The sequence below is a fragment of the Odontesthes bonariensis genome, chromosome 20 (assembly GCF_027942865.1).
Source record: "Odontesthes bonariensis isolate fOdoBon6 chromosome 20, fOdoBon6.hap1, whole genome shotgun sequence".
NCBI lineage: Eukaryota > Metazoa > Chordata > Actinopteri > Atheriniformes > Atherinopsidae > Odontesthes > Odontesthes bonariensis.
The window spans coordinates 4,581,094-4,604,294 of NC_134525.1; the positions used below are offsets into that span (position 1 = coordinate 4,581,094).

The 23,201-nt window shown below is 38.7% G+C and overlaps 1 protein-coding gene across 1 annotated transcript in view; it reads left to right on the forward strand.

Annotated features, from left to right (window-relative positions):
* LOC142369915 (gamma-aminobutyric acid receptor subunit rho-3-like) overlaps positions 1-22,457 on the forward strand; it is a 36,549-nt gene extending 14,092 nt beyond the window's left edge. The window contains exons 3-10 of the mRNA XM_075452326.1: positions 10,359-10,426; positions 11,895-12,118; positions 14,466-14,548; positions 14,713-14,850; positions 18,193-18,345; positions 19,113-19,174; positions 19,352-19,483; positions 22,155-22,457. Of these exons, the coding sequence (XP_075308441.1) occupies positions 10,359-10,426; positions 11,895-12,118; positions 14,466-14,548; positions 14,713-14,850; positions 18,193-18,345; positions 19,113-19,174; positions 19,352-19,483; positions 22,155-22,457 (1,163 nt within the window). The remainder of the gene's footprint in view (positions 1-10,358; positions 10,427-11,894; positions 12,119-14,465; positions 14,549-14,712; positions 14,851-18,192; positions 18,346-19,112; positions 19,175-19,351; positions 19,484-22,154) is intronic.
* The last annotated feature ends 744 nt before the right edge of the window (positions 22,458-23,201 follow it).

Here is a 23,201-nt window from a genome sequence, read left to right on the forward strand (position 1 = left end):
AATCTAAAGCTGAAGTCATGACTAGTTGAATTTAATTTAACAGTCATTGTGTTGGCATGTACAGACCCTAAATATCAACATTAAAGGAATAGTTCGCCTCTTTTGACATGAAGCTGTATGACATCCCATATCAGCAACATCATTTATGAACATTTTCTTACCCCCTGCTGCGTCCTGTGAGCCGAGTTCCAGCCTCGTTAGCGTAAGGTAGTCCGGCTAGTTTGCTGGGGTCCCGAAAATAAAGCGTGTTGCTTCTCAAAACAATATGCGTTCAGAGTAATACATTTGCATCACAAAAGTATCCCTCCAGAAAAAGTCCGACCTCACAATCGCTTGACGCTATTTTTGCTTCCCTTCATATCAATGCGTGCTGCCGCCTGCCGACAGCCGCACCTGTTACGGTGTTTACAGCTCGGTCTGCACAGCAGGCAGTGATACGAAGGGAGAGAAAATAGCGCCAAGCGATTGTGAGGTCTGACTTTTTCTGGATGGACGATTTTGTGATGCAAATGTATTACTCTGTTGAACGCATATTGTTTTGAGAAGCAACACGCTTTATTTTCGGGACCCTAGCCAACTAGCCGGACTACCTTCATCAACACCAAAACGAGGCTGGAACTCTGCTCACAGGACGCAGCAGGGGGTAAGAAAATGTTCATAAATGATGCTGCTGATATGGGATGTCATACAGCTTCATGTCAAATGAGGCGAACTATCCCTTTAAGGATTGTGCTTAACGGTACTTACTTTACGACTAACCTGAAAAATCCTGACTCAGTCCATTTCTACCCAACATAACCAAATGCTATGCAAGTAAAAAAAAAAAAAGAGAATATGTTAAACAAGGCACAAGTTTCGATAAAATCTTTAATTTATACAGACAGCAGCTGATTAAACTCACCACACATGACTCAATTAAGTGAACTCAAAGCTGGATGTTTTAAGAATTCTTTCAGTTGGTTTGCTTTGATAAAGGAGCCAACAGAAATTGGTCTGATTCTGAAGGGGGTCAAATTTCAGCACAACACTGACTTGCTAGTTATCAGAACTTATACTTATACTTACTTTTTTGGATGATTATGTCATTTATGTATCATTTTATGTTTCCTGTGTTTCCTGTCACCAGATAATGTGACCAAACTTTGAATTTAAGTTATTTTCATTTAGCCTTGTAGATGGAATGAGTGAATGTATCATTTTCAAGATCTAAATTAAAACTTTGGTTAGAGATTTGAAAAGTATGCCCCACTGCACTTCCCATGTAACAGCGAATTGTGAGAATGCTGTTAAGCATTTTTTAGCTTTTTTTAGCATGGTCAGCTCTCCCCATTCAGCTCATCAGCATTCTCACTGCTGTTTCACAGGAACAGCTTTTCCTAGTTCTGTCACCCATCAGATTTTCTAACAAGAAATCTCTGTTGTTAAAGCCTGTTTTTCAAAGATATTTGTGAGCTTCTCTTGTAACTTTTAAACTTTTCAAAGTTTTGGTCCAAAAATGTAGCTAGCTTGTAAGATAGTCATAACACATACGACTTTGTAATCATGTTGGTGAACATGAATTACTTTTGTGGCAGCCAGCATGAATTTTAAATGACTGTATCACAGTAAAACATCTGGTTCATGCACCCAACAAGTTTTGTGGGCTAAGCTGAGCTGGTGGGACTCAGCAGCCGGAATATTTTGATGCAATACACTATTAGAGTGTCTGAATGCGAGTCACAATGTTTTTCTAACCTTGACCATGTGTTTTTTATATACAACCATAACCAGTTAATTAGTAATGTGTAAAAAAGCAACAAAACAGCAACTGAAAGAGCAATGAACTGAGATCTAAAATTATCTTTTAAAGTAAGCAAACTAAGAGCTCAACACAGGACTTGAACTTGTCTCTTCAGCCAAAAAGTCCATTGAACCCCTTTTTCACGAAACTCAGTGACAATGTGTTCCTCCGTATAATTATTATTGTGTCTGTGACCAAAATACAGAGAACTTCATGTCAGTGAATACAAATTAGTGCAGCAATCTGAGTGAAGGCAGGGTCAGAATCCAGTCCAGCCTGTGGATCTACACACAAATACATAACAGAAAATTTACAGGATATTTCAAATTATTTGGTATTTTTTATCTGTATTGAAACCCAATTCAAACACATGAGAGACTAGTATTTCTATCAATGTCTTGTCATTCTAAAGCCCCAATTTTAAATTAATGTAAAAAAAAAAACCTGAATGCAATGATTTTCAAATCTCACAAACCAAAATGTTATCCACAATTGAACATAAAAAACATATCAAATGTTGAAAGTGAGATATTTTAATATATTATGAGAAATATTAACTCATCTTGAATTTCATGGCAGCAGCATTTCTTAAAAAAGTTGGGTCAGGGCCGTAGCTACCTCTATGTAGGATCCCCTCTTCTTTTAACAACAGTCTTACTTCTCACATGATGCATAAAGCTGTAAAACACTCGATGCCACTGATGTTTAAAATTTTGTACATCTTTTTCTTCCGAGATGATTTCCATTCTTAATCCTTCTTGTAAAGATCCGATTTGCTCAGTTGTTGTTCCAACCACAGAAACAGTACAACCATAATCCAGTGTCTTTAAATCACTGAAATGAGAGCTGGGCAGTAACTCAAAGAACAAAATGCATGTGATGCAAAAAACATATAAAGCTCTATAAATGTGTTTAAACAGAAAACACTGATATGCTGTTTATAGAGATGGGACCAAGTCACACATGTGCAAGTCTCAAGTAAGTCCCAAGTCTTAGCTTTCAAGTCCCAAGTAATTCTTTCTTGGGCGAGTCAAGTCAAGTCAAGTCACCTTATTATTGTAATTTTACCTGCAGAATCTGATCTTAATAAAGTGAAAACACAAAGATATAAGTAACTGTCAGTAAACATCATTGGCCAATGTGTCCAACCTGTCCACCCCGTATCATATCAAGCTAACTTTAGCTAACTACCCACTAGGCTAACAGGATAATATTAGCTAATTTGACGGGCACTTACTGGTCAGAATGGATCTACAAATGACGAACAAAGTTCGAAGTTGTCTTCTGGCTGTCTGAGATGTTGATGCCGCATGTCTTGCACTGAGCTGTTCGTCTTTTGCCGTCAAAATGGTGATTACGAAAGACGAAGACAACGACTCTCGGTCCCGCTGACATGTTGATGCATATCTGATATGAGTTTATTCTCTCCAATAAACACATAAGGTATGTAGAGAGGGCATGACCGATTGACAGGGTAGGGATCCAATTATGACGCCATTCTCAGCTTGCGCTCCTACCGGGTAATCGATTTTTTTATTTTTTATTAATTTAATATTCAAACTGAAAACATGAACTGAATAACACTCAAGTCATTGTGTCTCAAGATTCAAAGATTCAAAGGTTTATTATCATATGTGCAGTTAGAAACGTGTTTCCCTGTACAATGAAATTCTTTGCTTTGTTGCCCGCACTGGATGTCCAAATATAATAAAAGATAAGATAAAATAAGCATGCAACGACAACAATATAGAAATAAAAATATAGAAATCTAGCTTGTGTACATAAATGTGCAGTTGTGCGCTACATTAGCTGTCTTTGTGCAGTAGTCAGCAGTAAGGTGGTTGTGGTTGTGTCAAGTCAAGTGCCGAGTCTTTAACTTCCAAGTCCGAGTCGAGTCTCAAGTCTTTTATTTTTTGTCAAGTCAAGTCATAAGTCATCAAAACAGCAACTTGAGTCGACTCGTGTCCAAGTCACAGTGACTTGAGTCCCCATCTCTGCCTGTAAACAAGGAAAACCACAGACCATTTCAGTCTACTGACCAGATTAACATTGCATTAGTGTTTTAGTTTAAGCTGTCAGTCTCAGAGACAGCATGGATTCCATAGTTTGAATGAAATGTTAAGGACGTCCACAAGCTGCCCAGAGATTCTCTTTGTAATCCCCTCCCACCTCTCACCTTCTTATTCCTTTATCTGATGGAAATAGAGAGTCAAATCACAAAATACAGAGCAGCGATGGAGGCTCCACAGAAACATCTCCCATTCATACAGGAAAATGCTGGGATCTTCCATCTGTTTGGGTCCAAATCACTGACAGGAAAAAATATTTGGAACGGATTCAGTGCTGAGCAGGGACATAATAACCAGTAGCCAGTAATGCCGTTTAATCCTACAGGGCGATTCTGGCACTTCTTCAGAATGTTAATTCAGTGGATGTAAAACCAGAAATTAACCACCTGGCACAGCTATGTATTAATTAAACTAGGTCAGCATGCCAACGGAATTAATCACTCACACATTCAGCATATTACAGTCATCTGAGCAAAGTGTTTTCTCAGTAGGCACATGTTATGGTTGACTTTAGAGCACAGACGAGGAGCTAAATTGGTTATAAAACAAGAGACAGGGGATGGAAGGAGAAAGATAACAAGATGTCCTAAAAGACCACGTCTTTCTGGGAACTGCTCGTGTTTTTGTGCTCTCTTTGTAACCTGCCTTTGTATGATGTCTGGCTTGGAGAATCTCCACCTGCCCTAGCTCGAGAGTAATCTGTGCTGTGGAACTACACCCAACTATTCTGCAGCTCCGATCAAATTTTCTTACTTTAAGATGGTGTCAACTCCCAAAAACTGATTTGTAAGAAAACACCAAGCCTGGTTGGACAAACTGCTCAGAAAGTGAAGCTGCACACTCTGTAACTTCGGTCTCAAACTATGGTCTGTTTGTCCATGATACAGGCACTTATGAAGGCATCCACCTGTATTTTCTGTAGATTCTCACATAGCAGTGCAGGCTGAATTGTATCAAAATTACTGGAGAAATCAAATAACATGATCCTCACAGCGCTGCTTGTTTTGTCCAGATGAGAGTGGTTTCCCTAAAACAAGTAGATGTTATTCATCATCCACCAACCTTTAGTCGCATAACAATCTGAGAATATCAGCTGCAAATACTGCAAATACAGGCACTTTTACCTCAATAAGGACAATCACCTCACTTAGTTACTTGACACATACCAAAGATTTTTGCCCCCATTGACAATTTGGATCCAACTAATGGGAAATTAGTTACCGGGTTTAGAAGTGTGGAAGTGTGTTCCTTTAAAGTTTCATGAAAGCAACGCAGTCTCTATCAAAATATGTAGTCGTTTCACACCTCTGGAAAACAGAAATGAGTTGTCCCTGGGTACAACTGAAAAAAGAGATGCATTACCTCATTGTTAATAGAGAGTAGCTGTGTCTCTGTGTGACTGGTTTGGTTAGTGAGTCGGCAGATGTGTTTTTATGATGGTAAGATTACTTAAGTTTTAGCTAAATTTTCTAATGCATGTACAAATAAATGTGAGCCAGTACATGGACCAAAATGCATGCCCTGGTTGCCTCTCAGTGAAAAAAAAGTAATGTTATGTTAGCTACATTGCTATTAAAATGTAGGAAACTAATGAGCAAAGCTGTTTTAAGACGACGTGACTCCAAATTATTGGAAAGTATTTGGGCTTTTATACCGTAAATGATAAAGTAACAAATAAAGATAAGTCATCTTTGTGCAAAGCAGATATCTTACTCTACAACGACATCAAATCTGGAGACTCACTTACTAGCTTTTGACTTGGGATGAACTGTTTGTGAAAGTCTGGGCCGATACCAATACTGATGTTGAAAATGATCCATTTTTCATGCTCTTCAGCAGTCAGCTACAGTAGGCCGCTAACCCGTCACCAAAGAGATAGCAAGATTTATCTGCAAAGACGTGCCTCCCATTGGTATTGTTTTAGGAGACAGGCTTTGGGAATTTAAGATGGAACAGCAGCCAAATGACAAAATTCAGATACATTTCAATGTTTTTTTTTTTCTTTTTTCAAACAATTAAGTGTCATGAGTACGGTCAGAGGATGAAAAGGTGGTGGTCTAAATGCTTACAACTTCCAAGCAATTCTGTTGCAGGGCTTAAATTTAGCACAGAATCTGTTCCCGATATCTTATATTGGATGTATGTGACACAAGCTTAGAAGGATGTACCCGCCCTACTCATGCATACGTCTATTTATAGTTTTCCTGCCTCGTGGATTAAACACGATCTTACTGGGTGTTTGGTGGGAAAAGGAAAGCAGTAAAGTGAAAAGAGGGAAAGTGAGGAACTTACTCATCACGTTTTTTCCACCAACAGCAGCCGTTGTCAGGACTACGCTGTGAGTTGTGTCTGCTCTGCTGGTGGTTTTTACGAGTCACGTGGAAATAAAGCTGGACTGCGGCTGGAGCTTTATGGGCCTTGCTGTCAGATGAACTTCATTAAATAAAGTGTTTAGTGAGCTGCTGGCCTACTAACATTCACACTCTGCCAGGCGCGCACAGAAAATGCCCATAGACAGTGTTTTCCTCTTGCTGTCGCTGATGGTGAAAGCAGGAATGTAAGCCGGTAAACCACGTCCAGACAGAGGTCACAGAGGACCAGCGTGTATGAGACTCAGAGACTGCGTGTTTATGCATGGTGAACCAGCAGAACCAGCGGAGGAAGGCTTTTGCTCTGTCGTGAGCCTTTAATTATGATAAAATAACAAAAGCCAACAAAAAATAAACAAGCAAAAAAGATTTGGTTGTCACAGTCTCATCTTTATTTGCATTCATAAAGATACCTGAAAGTGCTCACGACCAACTCTGGAAACAAGATAAATTAAACCCATTAAGAAAGCAGACAGTCCTTTACTCCTTTACTCACTGGAAAAAATCAAAGTCTTACCAAGTATATTTGTCTCATTTCTAGTCCACATATCTCATTACACTTAATATAAGACACAACTGCCTAAAAAGTACTATTCCAGCCAGATATAGGGACTTGTTTGAAGACAATACATCTTGAATATCTTGTTAAATGTAAAAGTCTTGAAAACAAATTGTTTTGAGTCACATATCATATGAAACAAGCTTTTTTTGACATTTGAAGAGGTTTTTAAGCTAATTTCAAGATCACTTTTAACTCAAAAGTCCTAAATATCACATCTTATTTCAAGAAATCTTGACAAGCCGATTTTCACTCGTTCCATTGCCAGATTTTTTTGCTTAGTCTTGTATTTGTTGTTTTTCTTACTTATTTTTGGAGGGGCATTTTTTCCAGTGCTGCATGAACTGTGCTGTAGAAAGACAAAATAATTCTTCAAACATGCATTTATATGCTTCTGTTCTACGGTGGGCCATACAATTCAGAAGCTTACAAGACCCCACTTATTCAGAAGGCTTTTCCAGTCTGTAGCATACATCATGTGGCCGATAGCTCGCGCTGTCCAGTCAACTAGCGGGAAAGTAGCATTGGCTGTTCAGATGAAAATTAGATTAATTTATAACAAGATAAAAATATATTTGTAAAAACCTCTGATTCATCACTGTGGAAAGTGATTTTATTTTCAGCATGAAAACAACAGAGCTGTTGGATGATGTGTATGATTCTAATGAGTGGACTAGTTCTGTGACATTATTGGTAACAGAGAACGTATATAAAAGTAGTTGTTTCCCAGTTTGAAACCATGAATACCAAAACAATAGATTGTCTTTATTAATTAAATTTTGCCACAAGATGGAGTGGCAACCATGGCACTTTTTGGATAATATTGTTTCAAACAATTTTTATAATAGTTTTTGTGCTATTCTGATAATTGTCGTCTAATAATAACTGGAATGATAACCAGATGCCCCTCTACATAACTAAATCACGAGCTTACCGAAGTTGCCTTCACTGTGGGGATGCTTTTGTTTGCCAATAGATGACAGCACTGGCTTTAATATTACGTTAATTGACATAATTTCAGCAAAAGCTACAGACTGAAATCTTTATTAAACAGTGATACTGGAAAGTAAATGTAATGTTAACACATGATTATCAGCATCACTGTATTCATTAACATTACACCTAATTTAGACAGCTTTATAAGCACATTGTCTCCGCTGTCCTGGATATTTTACAATGGGACTGAGTGGAAAATCCTGGACAGAAGTCAGGAGCAAATGATCTTACTTGCCACAGCTCTAGAGCATCTCTACAACATGTGAGAAAATGGCGTTTTTTGTCCATTAGCTAATAGCCACAACTGTTTTGAGTACAATTGCTCTATTGTAACAACCAATGGCCAAAATACACCACTACTTAAACTGTGACTATCGCTACTAAAACTGCATGTGGAAATGTCCAGTGCAACTAAAAGTATTAGTTATTAGGTTCTACTACTATCCACGCAGCTTTACTGCAGCTTCATGTTTTACAGGTTTCCTACAGCTACTCACAACTGTACTACTTCTTCTGATCCTGATATTGGTATTACTGATACTGTATTGCTGCCACCAACTGGATCTGCTGGACGGGATAGTGGAGCAAGTGATTATGCAGTCAAAGAAGAGGACACACAGGACACTGTCTCCACATTCAGTCTCTAAAGTCCACCTGACAAACAAATGAATGTTGAGGCAGAAGTGCTCCATCATGAATGTTTTTCACAACTACCTAAATCCATGAAACTGCTGCCTACAGTTTTGAAGATACTCCCTTTGTATTCTAAAGAAGCCCAGTTTGAATGCTGACAAATCATGAAAACAGGCTATGAGAGTGAGGGTGATAATTAAAACCAAATGGTTTTCTGGAAGAGTTCATGGGTTTAGGACAGTAGCAAAATCATTGTTGATGCTTGCATGGGGAGCAAGAATGATCATCTGTTTACACTGCAGGCCACAGCAGAGAAATAAATCCTAAAATTAACCCAACAAATTTACAGACAAGAACATGACCACTAAACATCTCTAAAGTTGGCTGTGGGACAGTCAAACATCCTGAAAAACCAAAGGTCCTGATTGCTCTGTGGGGGCAGAGCGGCAGAGAGAGTAACCATGATTGATACGTTCTTTTTCTTGGATGGGGATTTGTGCTATTTGGCTATTTCTGCTCTGTTTATGTGCACAAATCAGGTTATGATTAATCCGCTAATGAGGCGGACAGAACAGGGGGAGTGCAGAGGCAGATGTCGTGAACCCAAATTAGGTTTGCCGGCCAGAACAGAGGCTGGTATTAAAAACAGTTTCCTGAATTTCTGTTTAATCATCTTAGGACCGGTTTTATCCAAATTGCCCACAAAGCACAAAGAGGCTAAAAGAAGATCAAGTATTTTTACTCAGTTTAAGATGTCATTTCTATAAAGCACATAGCCAGAAAAGTTGGGATATTTACAAAGATAAAAATAAGCCTGTTGTTATTTTCAGTGTCTTCACTGATAAACTTCACTGTATTTTAAAAAAAAATTAATCGCACTCAAAAAAACTTCCTTTTAATGACACTTTGGGGAACTGAGGATAGTGATTGTAGCAGTTTTTCAGAGGAATCTGTGTCCATTCTTGCTGAATCCAAGATTTCAGCTGCTCAATAGTCCGTGGTTGCAGCTGCATAGATTTTCAATAGGAGACAGACGTGCACTGCAGGCACACACTGGAAAAAATGCCCCTCCAAAAATAAGTAAAAAACAACAAATAAAAGACGTTTTTGCTTGAAATAAGCAAAAAACTCTGCCAATGGAACTAGTGAAAATCGGCTTGTCGAGATTTCTTGAAATAAGATGTGATATTTAGGACTTTTGAGTTAAAAGTGATCTTGAAATTAGCTTAAAAACCTCTTCAAATGTCAAAAAAAGCTTGTTTCATATGAAATATGACTCAAACAATTTGTATTCAAGACTTTTTCATTTAACAAGATATTCCAGATGTATTGTCTTCAAACAAGTCCCTATATCTGGCTGAAATAGAACTTGTTAGGCAGTTGTGTCTTATATTAAATGTAATGAGATACTCAATGAGACAAATATACTTGGTAAGATTTAGATTTTTTCCAGTGCACCAATCAAGGACACATGCTCTGTGTTTATGAAGCCACGCTGTTGGAAGTCGTGCAGAATGAGGTCTGCCATCGTCCTGCTGAAATAAAAACTCCAACATCTACCTCTGCATCAATGGAACCTTCACACATATGAAGTCATCCATATCATGGACACTGATGCACCCCCATACCATCAGAGATGCTGGCTTTAAACCTTTCTCTGATAGCAGCATGGATGCTGTTTCTCATCTTTGTAGAAGCAGACGTCTGTTTTTCCCAAAAGCAGCTGAAACGTGGACTCATCTAACCACAGAACACGTGTCCACTGTCTTTCTGTCCATCTGAGATGAGCCGGTGTCCAGAGAACTGGGCCGTGTTTCTGCATAGAGTGGATATATGGCTTCCTTTTGACTGTTCCTTTGGGTTATTTGGCTGCTTCACAGCCACACTGCCACTGATGTATGTATTTAGAGTTGGTGCTATTGATTTCAACACTAACCACGTCATTGTTTCAGGTGGAGCCATCCCAGTGGGCATCGATGTGCAGGTGGAGAGCATCGACAGCATCTCAGAGGTCAACATGGTGAGTTTCATTCCAACATTCTGTATTTATTCCAAAACTTCGTGTGTGACCCATTCAGCTTTGTTTAGTGTCCTCTGGCTTTACTATAACCCCTGCAGAGCTCACTGTATGTGCACAAAAACCATTCAGGAATACAGAATACAATGTTGTGATGCATCAGCTAAATAAATCACACATCTAAGGTTATTTTTCTTACTTTTCTCGACGCTCAAGATTCAAGCTTTAATTTATCTGTGACATACACGATAATACAAGGATAAAGGTCAGTGGAAGGCTCATGTATCTATCCGGCTGTGGACTAGTTTTTAAAGTAAAAGAAAATAGTGCTTGTTGTGCAAGTAACATCATGTTACCAGTAAGATGATACCTAAAGTCAAACATGGAGCAGCCGTGGCAAAGGTACTGGAGTGAATTATATAGTTTAACAAATGTTAAACAAGATGCTTAATATCCATTAAAGAGGAATAAATCCTGCAAATGCAGCTTTCAAAATTATTAACAATTTGCAGTATAAACTGCTTACATGTCAAAGTTAAATTTAAGGAAGTCGTACTTTTGGTTTTGTTTTTAGGTAAAAGTGCCTTCAAAATAATGTGAAAATAAAGTGTTTAGAGACTCATTTTCAATCGTTTTTGTTTCTTTAACCACTAAATAATTCAGTTACTGTCAAAGCGACAAAAATTAGGACAGTTTAGCTCCTGAAATTTCACTTCTGTAACAAAAAAATCCTTTTGCTTAATGCCACTATCCTCTTGTTTGATCTGTCCTGTGTCTGTTCTACATTAATTGGTAGAGATTTCTTCTTTTATGTAAACTATTGGCCATGGTGCTGTGATGTTTACACGAGAAGTTATCAAGTATTAAATAAAGCTTTGTAAAACAAAGTCAACCCAAGCAGAAGAGGGGAGTTAAGTTTAGGTTATACTAGGTTGAAAAGACACGAAAATCTTTTGATGAATGAAACTTGATTAAGTAAATTTCAAAGGTTATAACCTGACATTTACAGAGAGGTGAGGCTCTTCTGTGACCTGGTTTGTTTGTGTAAAAACTTATTTATCACAGAATTGTCCTCTGTTCAAAGAGAAATGATTAAAAAAAAGAAGACTGTGCTGATGTCATTTCCTGTCCCCTCACTTTGTCTGGTCTGTGACCTCTCAAGTAGCCAGCTTTGAACTGAGCTCGCCCCCTTATGAACAAGTTGCTCCAGCCTGGAGAGATAAATGGTGCAGAGGAAGATGTTGTCATGGGAGCTGGAATGATGGAATTCTTTTCAACCATCAAATCTCCCAAAATAAGTTCCTAACATGCTTTTAAAAAATGGCAGCATGACACTGATGTGTATCAGAAAATCTGGATAAATTAACAACAATGAGCTGTAATTGTGAATAACTTCTTATGGATTTGTTGCAAACTTATGATAAAAGTGGGTTTAAATAAAAATCAAAGCTGAGCATCGTCCTGTCTGCAGGACTTCACCATGACTCTGTACCTGCGTCACTACTGGAAGGATGAGCGGCTGTCCTTTCCGTCCCAGACTAACCTGAGCCGAACGTTTGACTCTCGCCTGGTGAAGAAGATCTGGGTCCCAGACGTCTTCTTCGTCCACTCCAAACGCTCCTTCATCCACGACACTACCATGGAGAACATCATGCTGCGGGTTTACCCCGATGGAAACATCCTCTACAGCGTCAGGTACACACAGGAGTGGGTGGTTAATCTGTGGAGGTAACAAGCTCTCAGAGAGCACTATGACTTCCTTTAAACGTCGTTGCTGTCAGTCTTTGAATGTAGACCAAATTTTTCCTTCTCAATCATGACTTCAGACCCAGTAAAAGACTGATTGTGTATTTCTTATCAGAGATGCAACCTTCTGCTGGTATTTCCCTTGTTTCTTCTCATTTTTTTTAGTTCTGCAACCTTTGGCTTGTCAACGTTTGAAATCCATTCATTCATGGAGAAACTGACACTTTTGGTACCCAGTTCAAATGAAAAATGTCTAGTTTGTGAGGGCTTCAGACCACAAGCTGTACAAAAGGAAGTATCAGACAGTTAGAAGTAGTTTGTCCTGTAATCCAGCAGAGGGCGGTCTAATATCAGCTTGACTAAATGCATGACCTGCTCACCTCTCAATAACGAAGTTAAAGCTGCAAATGTTGTGATTGTTGCTATTTTTATTTTTATTTAACCTTTCTTTAACCAGGAAATGGTCCCATTGAGTTACAATAACTCTTCTGCCAGGGAGTCCTGGCCAAGAAGCCGGCTTAAAAAAGTTACATTACAGTAAAACACAAGAGACAAGACAGTTAATGATAATTTTAAAAGGTCTTTAAAAGAATTTATGGATGGAAGAACTTCAAGATTTAGAGTAGCTTGAAGTTCATTCCAAGCTTTTGGTGCATATGATGAAAAGGCTGTTTTCCCAAGTTCAGTTCTTGTAAGTGGAATATGTAAAAGGATTTTTTCTGATGACCTCGTCCTGTAAACACTATTTTGAAAAGAAAACAAATTAGAAATGTATAACGGTAGTTTACCCATTAGGGCTTTAGCAATAAAAGTCAGCGCATGGATTTTTCTTCAGATGGAGAGAGAAGACCATTGTGCAGTTTCATAAAGAGTGCAGTGAAGAGTGATATAAAGATTGAGAAAAAAAAAAACAAAGCTCAAAAACCCTCTAAAAGGAAAATTATGGCATCAAATTTTTTCTGAAAAGAAGTCTTTATTTATGATTCTATACTGTAAATGGTATAGTAATGTAGAAAGAGAAGGTAGCAAGTGAATGTCAGGCTCACCCGGCCACAGCTGTGCCTTGTCAAGGAGTCATTAAAACATAAGAATAGATGTAAAAAATGATGTTTGTTTCAGATTTGTTCAAACTTGATTTCTCATAGTGCTGACCAGCTGAATGTTTGAAGGGAGAAGGCGATAGACCAATGATGGTGATTCTCTATAGTCAGAGAATGTGCAAGAAGGTGGGACATAAAGAGAGACCCTGTGCAAAAAGTTTTCCCAAATAAGGTATTAATGAATCTACAGCCTCCTCAGAATGATTATGTCCAGATTTGAGCCGTCTAAATACTGTAGTTTTCATATAGGGCCAAAACTTACGTGATCAGCATGCGAAAAATGCAGTGAAATGGCCCTTTATGCCCATCCCTTTAATTCACAAATCGGAAGCCAACTTCACCGTCATCATATTATTATATCATTAGATATATCATTCATAAGTCCTTTATGTAGTAAGAGATTACAGCCAAGGAGTCTTCTAATAACGGATCATTTTTTGTTTGATTTGTTATTTATTCAGCTTTTTGAAATTCTGAAAACAGTGAGAAAAGTGCATAACTCTATGATACAACTCTAGTAATGACAGTTATTTGAAATAAATCTGAAATGGTCAAATAAGGCAGTTTATTGGTACCGTGACGTGATGGAAGAAAAATTTTAAAAGAGGAAGAAATGAAGACGGACCCTTCAGAACACACTGATGTTAATCACATGGCTTTATTGTTCATGTAGTTCATGTGTTTTTATGTGAGGATTTTCTTGAAAAGGGTCCACTAAACTATTTTTATGGAATAGTTTCCTTTTTAGCAGCAAAACTGCTGAGATACTAATAGTTTTTGTTGCTTTGTGATGTCAAAATATCTTAAATTTACTCGTTATTAAAGGAAATGAATTTGTTTTCATGTCAAATAAATCAATTTAAGAGCATTCATATGTCTCCCTGTTGATACTATGTGATGAATTAGAACCTAAAATCTATATATCACTCAGTTTGTCAGACTGAAAACTGTCAATAACTACGATCTCTGCGTTTTTACTGTTTAGCGTCTCTTTGCTTTGCCTTGACTCCAGAAAACTGCTTAACATGTCAGGCCAACGCGGGCAACCAAAACCGAACCACTGAGGAAAGAGGGCAAGAAATGCAAAGCTCTGGTTTCCTTGGCAACAGCAGGGATGGTCCCAGCAGGACCTGGAGAGATTTGTCTGCAGTGCAGCATTAAGTGTAGTGAAAGCTGTTGAAATGTGTGTGTTTCAGGGTCACTGTGACGGCGCTCTGCTCCATGGACTTCAGCAGCTTTCCTCTGGACACTCAGAACTGCTCACTGGAGCTGGAGAGCTGTGAGATGCAGACACGATACGCACGATACTGACAACTTCGTATGCTCAAACGATATAAAACAGAAAGGATCATCAGACCGCCAGTGAAAACAGCCTTTTTCTCCCCCTCTTTCTTGCTTTGTTCTTTCTTTCTCCCCACCCTCCGTCTCTGCGTCTCTCTGCAGATGCGTATAATGAAAACGACCTGATGCTTTACTGGAAGAACGGTAACGACTCTCTGGGGACGGAGGAGATTGTCTTGTCTCAGTTCTTCATTGAGCATTTTCATGCCTCCAGTGGCCTGGCTTTCTACGGCAGCACTGGTGTGTGTGTGTGTGTGTGTGTGTGTGTGTGTGTGTGTGTGTGTGTGTGTGTGTGTGTGTGTGTGTGTGTGTGTGTAAAGTGGTATCGGTCATGTTGTCGGGACATAAACCTGTGGGGCACACCTCAGATCATTTATCAGGTTGAGGGTATTTACTTGATTTAGTGCTTAGGGTCAGGGGAAGTCTGCAGGAGAGGAATGTAGGCCAAAGACTTGAGTGTGTATTGGTTAAAGAGCGAGATCTCTTTTTAAAAAGGACAAAAGCCTGTACGTTTTTTATTTAGTCATTATTTAACCAGGCAAGTCATTAAGAACAAATTCTTATTTAAAATGGCAGCATGGCAAAGCCTCTTGAGGAAATTGGGCGAGGGGTATGCCCGCACCTACTGCTCACATATAATAGTTAGCTGGAAATATTTTCATCTTTCAGTGAGAATCTGAGCAGTATCTGTCATGTTTCAATGTTTTTTGTAGCTCTTGACTGCGTTTTGCTGCACAAAATGATGTGTTTGTTTGGGGAACTTTTAGCAGAGCATAGTTAAGCATTGTAAGTGGTCAACAAGCGATACAGTTAAGGGGTTGACAAATAAAGGTGGACAAATTGTAAATGAGCATGAACCAATGAATATTAAAAGGGGCAGGGTGTAGTGGTGGGTTTAAAGAAGAGTATTTATAGCAAACCAGGGAGCAGAGGGATTACAAAAAACATCAATCCTCTAGAGAACAACCTTTCAGCCAAATAGAAAACAGTGTACAAGTGAAACAAACTATATATATATATATATATATATATATATAAAGAAATGAAATGATATTGGAGCAAGGATTAAGCCGTGAGGTGCAGCTATAGGGACAGAGAAACTGAGCGAGGACATGCTCGAACTGAACATGTTGCTTATTAAAAAAGAGCAGCCCTAATCAGTTACTTTTACAGCCTGCTGACAACTGAATGATTGACGCTGTCTAAAACCATAGCAACGTCAACAAAGATCACTGCATAACATTGTTGAGAAACTAAAGCAGAAATAATCTCATTAATGACTTTAAGGGTCTCATTGGTTTAGCCAAAACCGGATCCAAGTCCAGAGTGAACATCTGACCGAATATCATTAAGATCTAAGTCAAATAGAAGTTGCTTACTTACAAGTTTTTCCAACACTTCTGATTAACAAGACAAGATAGAAATTGTTTTTAACAACAAATGGCTCATCAGACCCTGGTGCTTTTTAGGTATCCCCTTCTCACCCAAGACCTCCACCCTCTGAAACATCATGGAGGGTAAAGCTATGTAAGGTACATTATCAGATATGAAAATAAAATCCAATTTTATCTCTTTAAACAATTTTATTGAGGGAACAATCATGGAAATTAAGACATCCACAATACAAATTCGTCCTCTTTTTTCTAATTTGAACACAGGAAAAAAAAAACAATACAAAAGCAAATTAACATAACATACATAAACATAAATATCCTGTCCCCCACCCATCTCCCCTCCCCTGAGGCTTATATGATCACTTCAAGGCTTGTGTTAATTCAGCTTCAAATTGAGTTGTCAATATGTTGTAGAAGGGGTTGCCAAGTTTTATCGAATCGTTTCAGTTTGTTTGCTAGTAAGAACCGTATTCTTTCCAGATGAGATCATTTTACCATTTCCTCCAGCCACAACTTGACAGATGGAGCCTCTGTTTTTTTCCAAAACCTCAAAATAAGTTTCTTCACTATGATAAGAGCATAGGATAACAACTGTTGTTGATTTTTATTAAACTGAGAGAGCTGATCGGAAACACCAAGTACAATCAAAAGTGGGTCTAGTTTCAGCTCCTTATGAAACATATCAGCTAAGGCTTTAAATATGCAAGACCAATAAGGGAATAATTTAGTACACAAACAATAGGAATGGAGAAGAGTACCTTCTTCAATATGGCATTTGCTACATAATGGTGATGTGTTAGGAAAAATTTTTATGTAACTTGGCTTTGCAGTAATGAAGCCTATGGATGACTTTAAATTGAATAAGACAATGTCTAGAATTACCGGAACACTTGCTCACGCCTTCTAAAGCAGCCTTCCAGACTTCATTACCTATCTCAGTTCCCAGTTCCCGTTCCCAGTCTGTCTTTAAGCCTTGCATGGATGGTGAAGATTCGGATAGTAATCCGATTTTATAACATGTTGATTAGTGTCAGAGTCAGGAGCTGGAGTGTGCGGATGCTCCTGTTTAAATGCTCTTTTGTTTTCTTATGTTCATGCTGTGACACACTGATGCTTTAGACATTAGATCCATTAGACATTATATTCTAATTTTAGTGGGAAAAATCTCAACCATTCTGTACAGGGCCCTGAAATCTCTGAGATGAACCAAAAACACCGACCTTGTCATCCAGCATCTGTATTGGACCTCGCTAATACTCTACTGATACTTAAATCCCTGCAGCCAAGTTTTAAAATGTGGTGGAAACACCTTCAACCAAAACAAACTGAGTGGATTAAAGCACATTGTTTTATGTCCAGATTTGAGCCGTCTAAATACTGTAGTTTTCATATAGGGCCAAAACTTATGTGACCAGCATGCGAAAAATGCAGTGAAATGGCCCTGCATTTAATTCACGAATCGGAAGCCAACTTCACCGTCATCATATTATTATATCATTAGATATATCATTCATAAGTCATGTATATAGTAAGAGATTACAGCCAAGGACTCTTCTAATAATGGATCATTTTTTGTTTGATTTGTTATTTATTCAGCTTTTTGAAATTCTGAAAACAGTGAGAAAAGTGCATAACTCTATGATACAACTCTAGTAATGATAGTTATTTGAAATAAATCTGAAATGGTCAAATAAGGCAGTTTATCGGTACCGTGACGTGATGGAAGAAAAATTGAAAAGAACAATGAAAAGAGGAAGAAATGAAGACGGACCCTTCAGAACACACTGATGTTAATCACATGGCTTTATTGTTCATGTAGTTCACGTGTTTTTATGTGAGGATTTTCTTGAAAAGGGTCCACTAAACTATTTTTATGGAATAGTTTCCTTTTTAGCAGCAAAACTGCTGAGATACTAATAGTTTTTGTTGCTTTGTGATGTCAAAATATCTTAAATTTACTCGTTGTTAAAGGAAATGAATTTGTTTTCATATCAAATAAATCATTTTAAGAGCATTCATATGTCTCCCTGTTGATACTATGTGATGAATTAGAACCTAAAATCTTTATAAATCCCTGCTGCCAAGTTTTAAAATGTGGTGGAAATACCTTCAACCAAAACAAACTGAGTGGATTAAAGCACATTGTTTTTTGGGAGATTTTCAGCTCCTCTGTCTGTCTCTCTGTCAGGTTGGTACAATCGTCTCTTCATAAACTTCATCCTGCGGCGGCACATCTTCTTCTTCATGCTGCAGACCTACTTCCCCACGATGCTGATGGTCGTCCTCTCCTGGGTCTCCTTCTGGATCGACAGAAGGGCCGTTCCTGCTCGAGTGTCTCTGGGTAACACATGCATGAACCTGTTCTTAAAGCGACATTATGTAATTTCTTCCCCCATCTAGTATTTTATTTTGCAAAGTCGAATGAATTTGCTCTCTAGCGCCTCGCGTTTTCAAATGTGCGTTGAACTACGGCAGGCGGTATGTGTCAAGATTCAAGAAGCTCACGTTGCCTTTTCAATTCAATTCAAAAGTGCAGGCCGCTCAGGCTGGTTTATACCAGAGAATGTCTAATGGCGTAGACCGGCTCTGTTTTTACCTGCGTGCAAACGTCACGTCAAAATGGGGAAAACGCGATTTTAAGTGCTTTTTGTCCCTCTCGGCACTTTTCGTCGTTTTTCATAGACCGGAAGGACATGGCAGCCTCCATAGAGCTTACCTGCTCTATGTAGATACAGACAAGTTATTCTTCACTCAGGAGGATAAGTGAGATTGTTGACAGAGATAATTTTACACCAATGAGGACTAATTTATGAATGAATATGTTGGTTTGAGCTAATAAATTACTTAATCTATTACAAAGTGTCCCTTTAACCAGAACCACAAATACCAAAGTCTTGACCAACCTTTTCTGAAATGTGAGGTGACTCCCCATAAAAAGATTTATTTTTGAATGTAACACTCATTGAAAACAGGTAAACTAACAAAAGAAATACTAGTTTTGATTGTAAATACACATGACTTGGCCCAGACTGAAATATCTGAACATTTATCAGTACAAACAAGCTGTTCTGGGAAGTAAATCCTGACCTCTGCTGTGTCCTGCTGCAGGAATAACCACAGTTCTCACCATGTCCACCATCATCACCGGAGTATCCTCCTCCATGCCTCAGGTAGGAGCTGCAGATACTCTTTGAATGTCAGCCTGCTTTCACTTTTTTTTAATTATATGTAAGAGAACATGTCCCGAAGATAGAGGTTTAATTATTAAGTAAAAAAAAAGTTATTGAGTATAAATTGAAAATTAAAGAGGAGATGAAGAAAAGTGCATTTTGTTTGTTTTTGTCCAGGTGTCGTACGTGAAAGCGGTGGACATCTACATGTGGACCAGCTTCCTGTTTGTCTTCTTGTCTGTGATTGAATATGCAGCTGTGAACTACTGCACCACTCTGGAGGAGATGAGGAAGATGAGAAGGGGGAAGGTACGCATAGAGGGCAAAGGGGATCTTTACTCTAAACAAACATCAACACATGGATGAAACTTGTGGAAATCATGATAACAGAGAATCTTTAGAAGCATGTTTTACTTAATTTACTAACAGCGACATGACATCTGAATATAAACCGAGAGCCTGAACAAGCACGGTCGTTTCTCACAAACAGCTGGAGTTTTATTAAGTGGATGAGTTTTCTTTTGAGTCTGAGACGTCAGCGAGTGTATCAAGCAAATTCATCCCACAGAACTGCAGCGACAACAGCCAGTTTTTCAATTCAATTCAATTCAAAATGTATTTATATGGCACATTAAAACAACCTCAGCTGACCAAAGTGCTTCACAATAGCAACTGCATCACACATTAAGAGAGTCATCAATAACATAGCAATAAGAATAACTTCATCACAGATAAAATAAAATTTTAGATAAAATTAGCAAAAAAATAACAATAACAGTAACATTAAAAGTAGCAAGCCAAGGTAAACTCCATTTCAGCTGGTGGAAGGCCAGGGAAAAGAGATGTGTTTTCAGTCTGGATTTGAACTGGCCTAAAGACTGTTCCACAGTCTGGGTGCTGCCACAGAGAAGGCTCCATCACCACTACCATGTTTAGCTGTAGAAAAAATACCTTAAACTATCTTTTTCCAACTTGAAATTTTATGACTTTTCTTAAAGGGACCCCATCATTATTTTTGTTTATGTTTCCATGTGGGCTGTGCACCACTAGGGGACAAAGATTGTCTTATGGGTCATTTTTGACCCATGAATTATAAAAACATTTAAACAAGAAAAAAGTTCACTTAAAAAAGTTAAACTTAAAAAAGTTCACTGTTTTTTTCCCTTTCAATATAATTAATTCAGAAGTAATTATTTCACATTTATATAATAGCAATAATAAACCTTTATTATGTAAAAGAAAACTGAGAAAAAAATAAAACTGTTGGTCCAACTGTTTGTGGTAAAAAAATAAAAAAAGTGTAATCCTGAAAACTGGTGATTGTCTTTTTGTATTGCGTAACAAAAAATACATGATAAAAAATGTATTGAATTGAGTTGAATAGATAAATAACAGGTGGTTTCATCATACAAAGTAGATTTTGGATTTAAAATTCAATTAAGTTGCTTTATTTTGGGGCTTTGGTAGGGCGGGTCATTTTTGACCCATAGGACAAGGGGAGTAAACACAATGATAAGACCTCACAAAGGGTTAAAGTCGTATCACAGTCTTGATTTTTACAACTCAGTTTTCCTCCCGTGGACGTGTTATCTGACAGTGTTAGTCCAACTTCGAGAAATCAGATTTAGTATTTCTGCCAGACTAACATATTTAAATGTTTTAACAGTCTGACAGGAAATGGGGGCAGAGGTGGGGGATGATATGCAGCAAAGGGCCCAAGCTGGAACTCGAACCCCAGCTGGCTGCATCAAGGGATTACAGCTTCTGTACATGCGGCTCCAGCTTAACCCACGGAGCTACACGGCTCCCAGACTGAGAGTTTTAGCTTAAGCACACACCGTGCACATATGAATATATACCCCGGCTGTGCAAACTGTTAAAGATCTACATGGTGCACAGTCTTACTGGTAATGTAGAGGTGTCACTGATGGAAACAGCTGCTAAGAACAGTCATTCAGTTGAGAGAAATTGCAACTAGTGGATTATTTTCTGTGATTCCATCACTTCTGATTGCTCTCACAATACATTCATTTGAACACAGAGGTGTGACCAGAATGGCATGTGTGGGTGGGCAGTTAGCTCATCTGGGGGGGCAGAAAACATTACCTGAAAAAAATCGGTGGAAAAGCACTACTACAACTTCAAGCATAATAATAATAATAATAATAATAATAATAATAATAATAATAATAATAATAACAATAATAATAGTAATAATTCAATTCGGTAATGAAAATATGGTCACACTAGCATAAATCATGACCGTCAATTTTGTTAACAGTTAGTTTTTTTGGGGGGGGGGTTTTGTAAAGAAATGTAGAACCTGTATGATGCATGCAAACGCACCATTACAACCCATCAGGGTCACAAGAAATGTGTTCACCAAGTAACTGCTAAATAGAAGAAAAAAAGCTGAGTAACATGCTCCACATTCTCCATTGAGGGTTTAAATTCAAGTAGATATATGGGGCAAGACATCCAGCCAACTCCAGCTTTTTATTACCTTCATTAAGTCTACATTTCAGATCATTATGTACAACAAAAACATCCGAAAATGTGAAAATCGTCTTTTTTTTTCAGCAGCAAGGGGCTAAGGTTACGGAGGGGGGGAAACACCATAACAAAAAAATAAATAAAGCTATAAACTTTGCAGATATATGCTTTTTTAAAATCACCACCTGCATTTATTCTATCAATACAAGACACAAACAGAGATAATAAATCGTGGCCTTTTTTCTGGCCGGTTTTCTTTGGATGGACAGGGCATTTATCAGGGGGGCAGGACTTGTTCCTGGGGGTGCAGTGCCACGCCCCTGTTTGAACAATAGAACCGTAAATATTAAGGATAGAAAATTATAGCAGCTTAATGCTGTCTGAAATTCTTCCAAATGTGACGTGAGGATTTTAAGATGGAGACACTGAAGTATGTTTCGGGTTAAAACTCCATAAACCGACATGTTCTCCCTCTCTGACTTTTCAGATCCCCTCCACCTTTAACGCCAGCCAGGCGATGGCCTTTGACGGCTGTTTCCACGATAATGACACTGAACTGACCCCGTTCCCTCGGATGGCGCCCGCGCTGACCTCTGAGCCTCTGACCACACCAACACAGAACCCAGACATCCGCCCCACGGAGGGGACTCGCCTCCGCCGGCAGCGCTCGGTGCGTGAAAACGTGGACCTGCTGGTCAACAACAGCTACATGATTGACTCGTACTCGCGCCTGGCCTTCCCTCTGTCCTACCTGCTCTTCAACATCATCTACTGGATCCTTTACTCCTGATCCAGCTCCACACGCAGGACACCAGGACTCACTCAACCAGCTTCATTACGCTGTTTCGTGCCGTTTGCACTGGAGATTAACATAAAAGCACTCGGCCTGTGTTGGGACTCTGTCTGTGCATGGCTTCATCCGGCCATTTGTCTCATGGGAGTGTTTTAACCCTTTGTGCGGTCTTAACAGTGGGCCTCATGCAAGGACATTTTCGTATTTTTATTCTAAATTTCTCTTACTTTTTTCGTACGAAGGTCTCTACGAACACGCCACGTCAGATTCAACAAACGCTCTTATCTTCGGAAAAAGTGTGTAAACGACCTGCGTAAATGGTGAATCCCACCTGTGCGTATATAATTGCACGTGCACGAGGATAGTAGATTTGCATACTCCACGCCCAAAATAATACCATATAAGGCTGTGCTTCCACGCTCCTGTGCCAGGAAGTGTTGAGTGTTGAGTCATGAAAATGGCATCAAGGCGCAGAAAGAACATTTTCAGGGGCTCTGAGACTGAAGTTCTGCTTTCAGAGATCCAAAAAGTAAAATCTGTCATTTTTAGCAGTGTCAGCAGTGGAATTATGGGATCTGCTAAAGCAAAGAAATGGGAAGCAATTACGAGTGCTGTTTATTGTCACCTGTAGTCCGTAATGTCACCGAAATAAAGAAGAAATGGTTTGATATGAAAATGGCTTTAAAAAAACGTCTCGCCACGGCCAGGCGCTCGATGACTGCAACTAAAGCCGTGCAATCA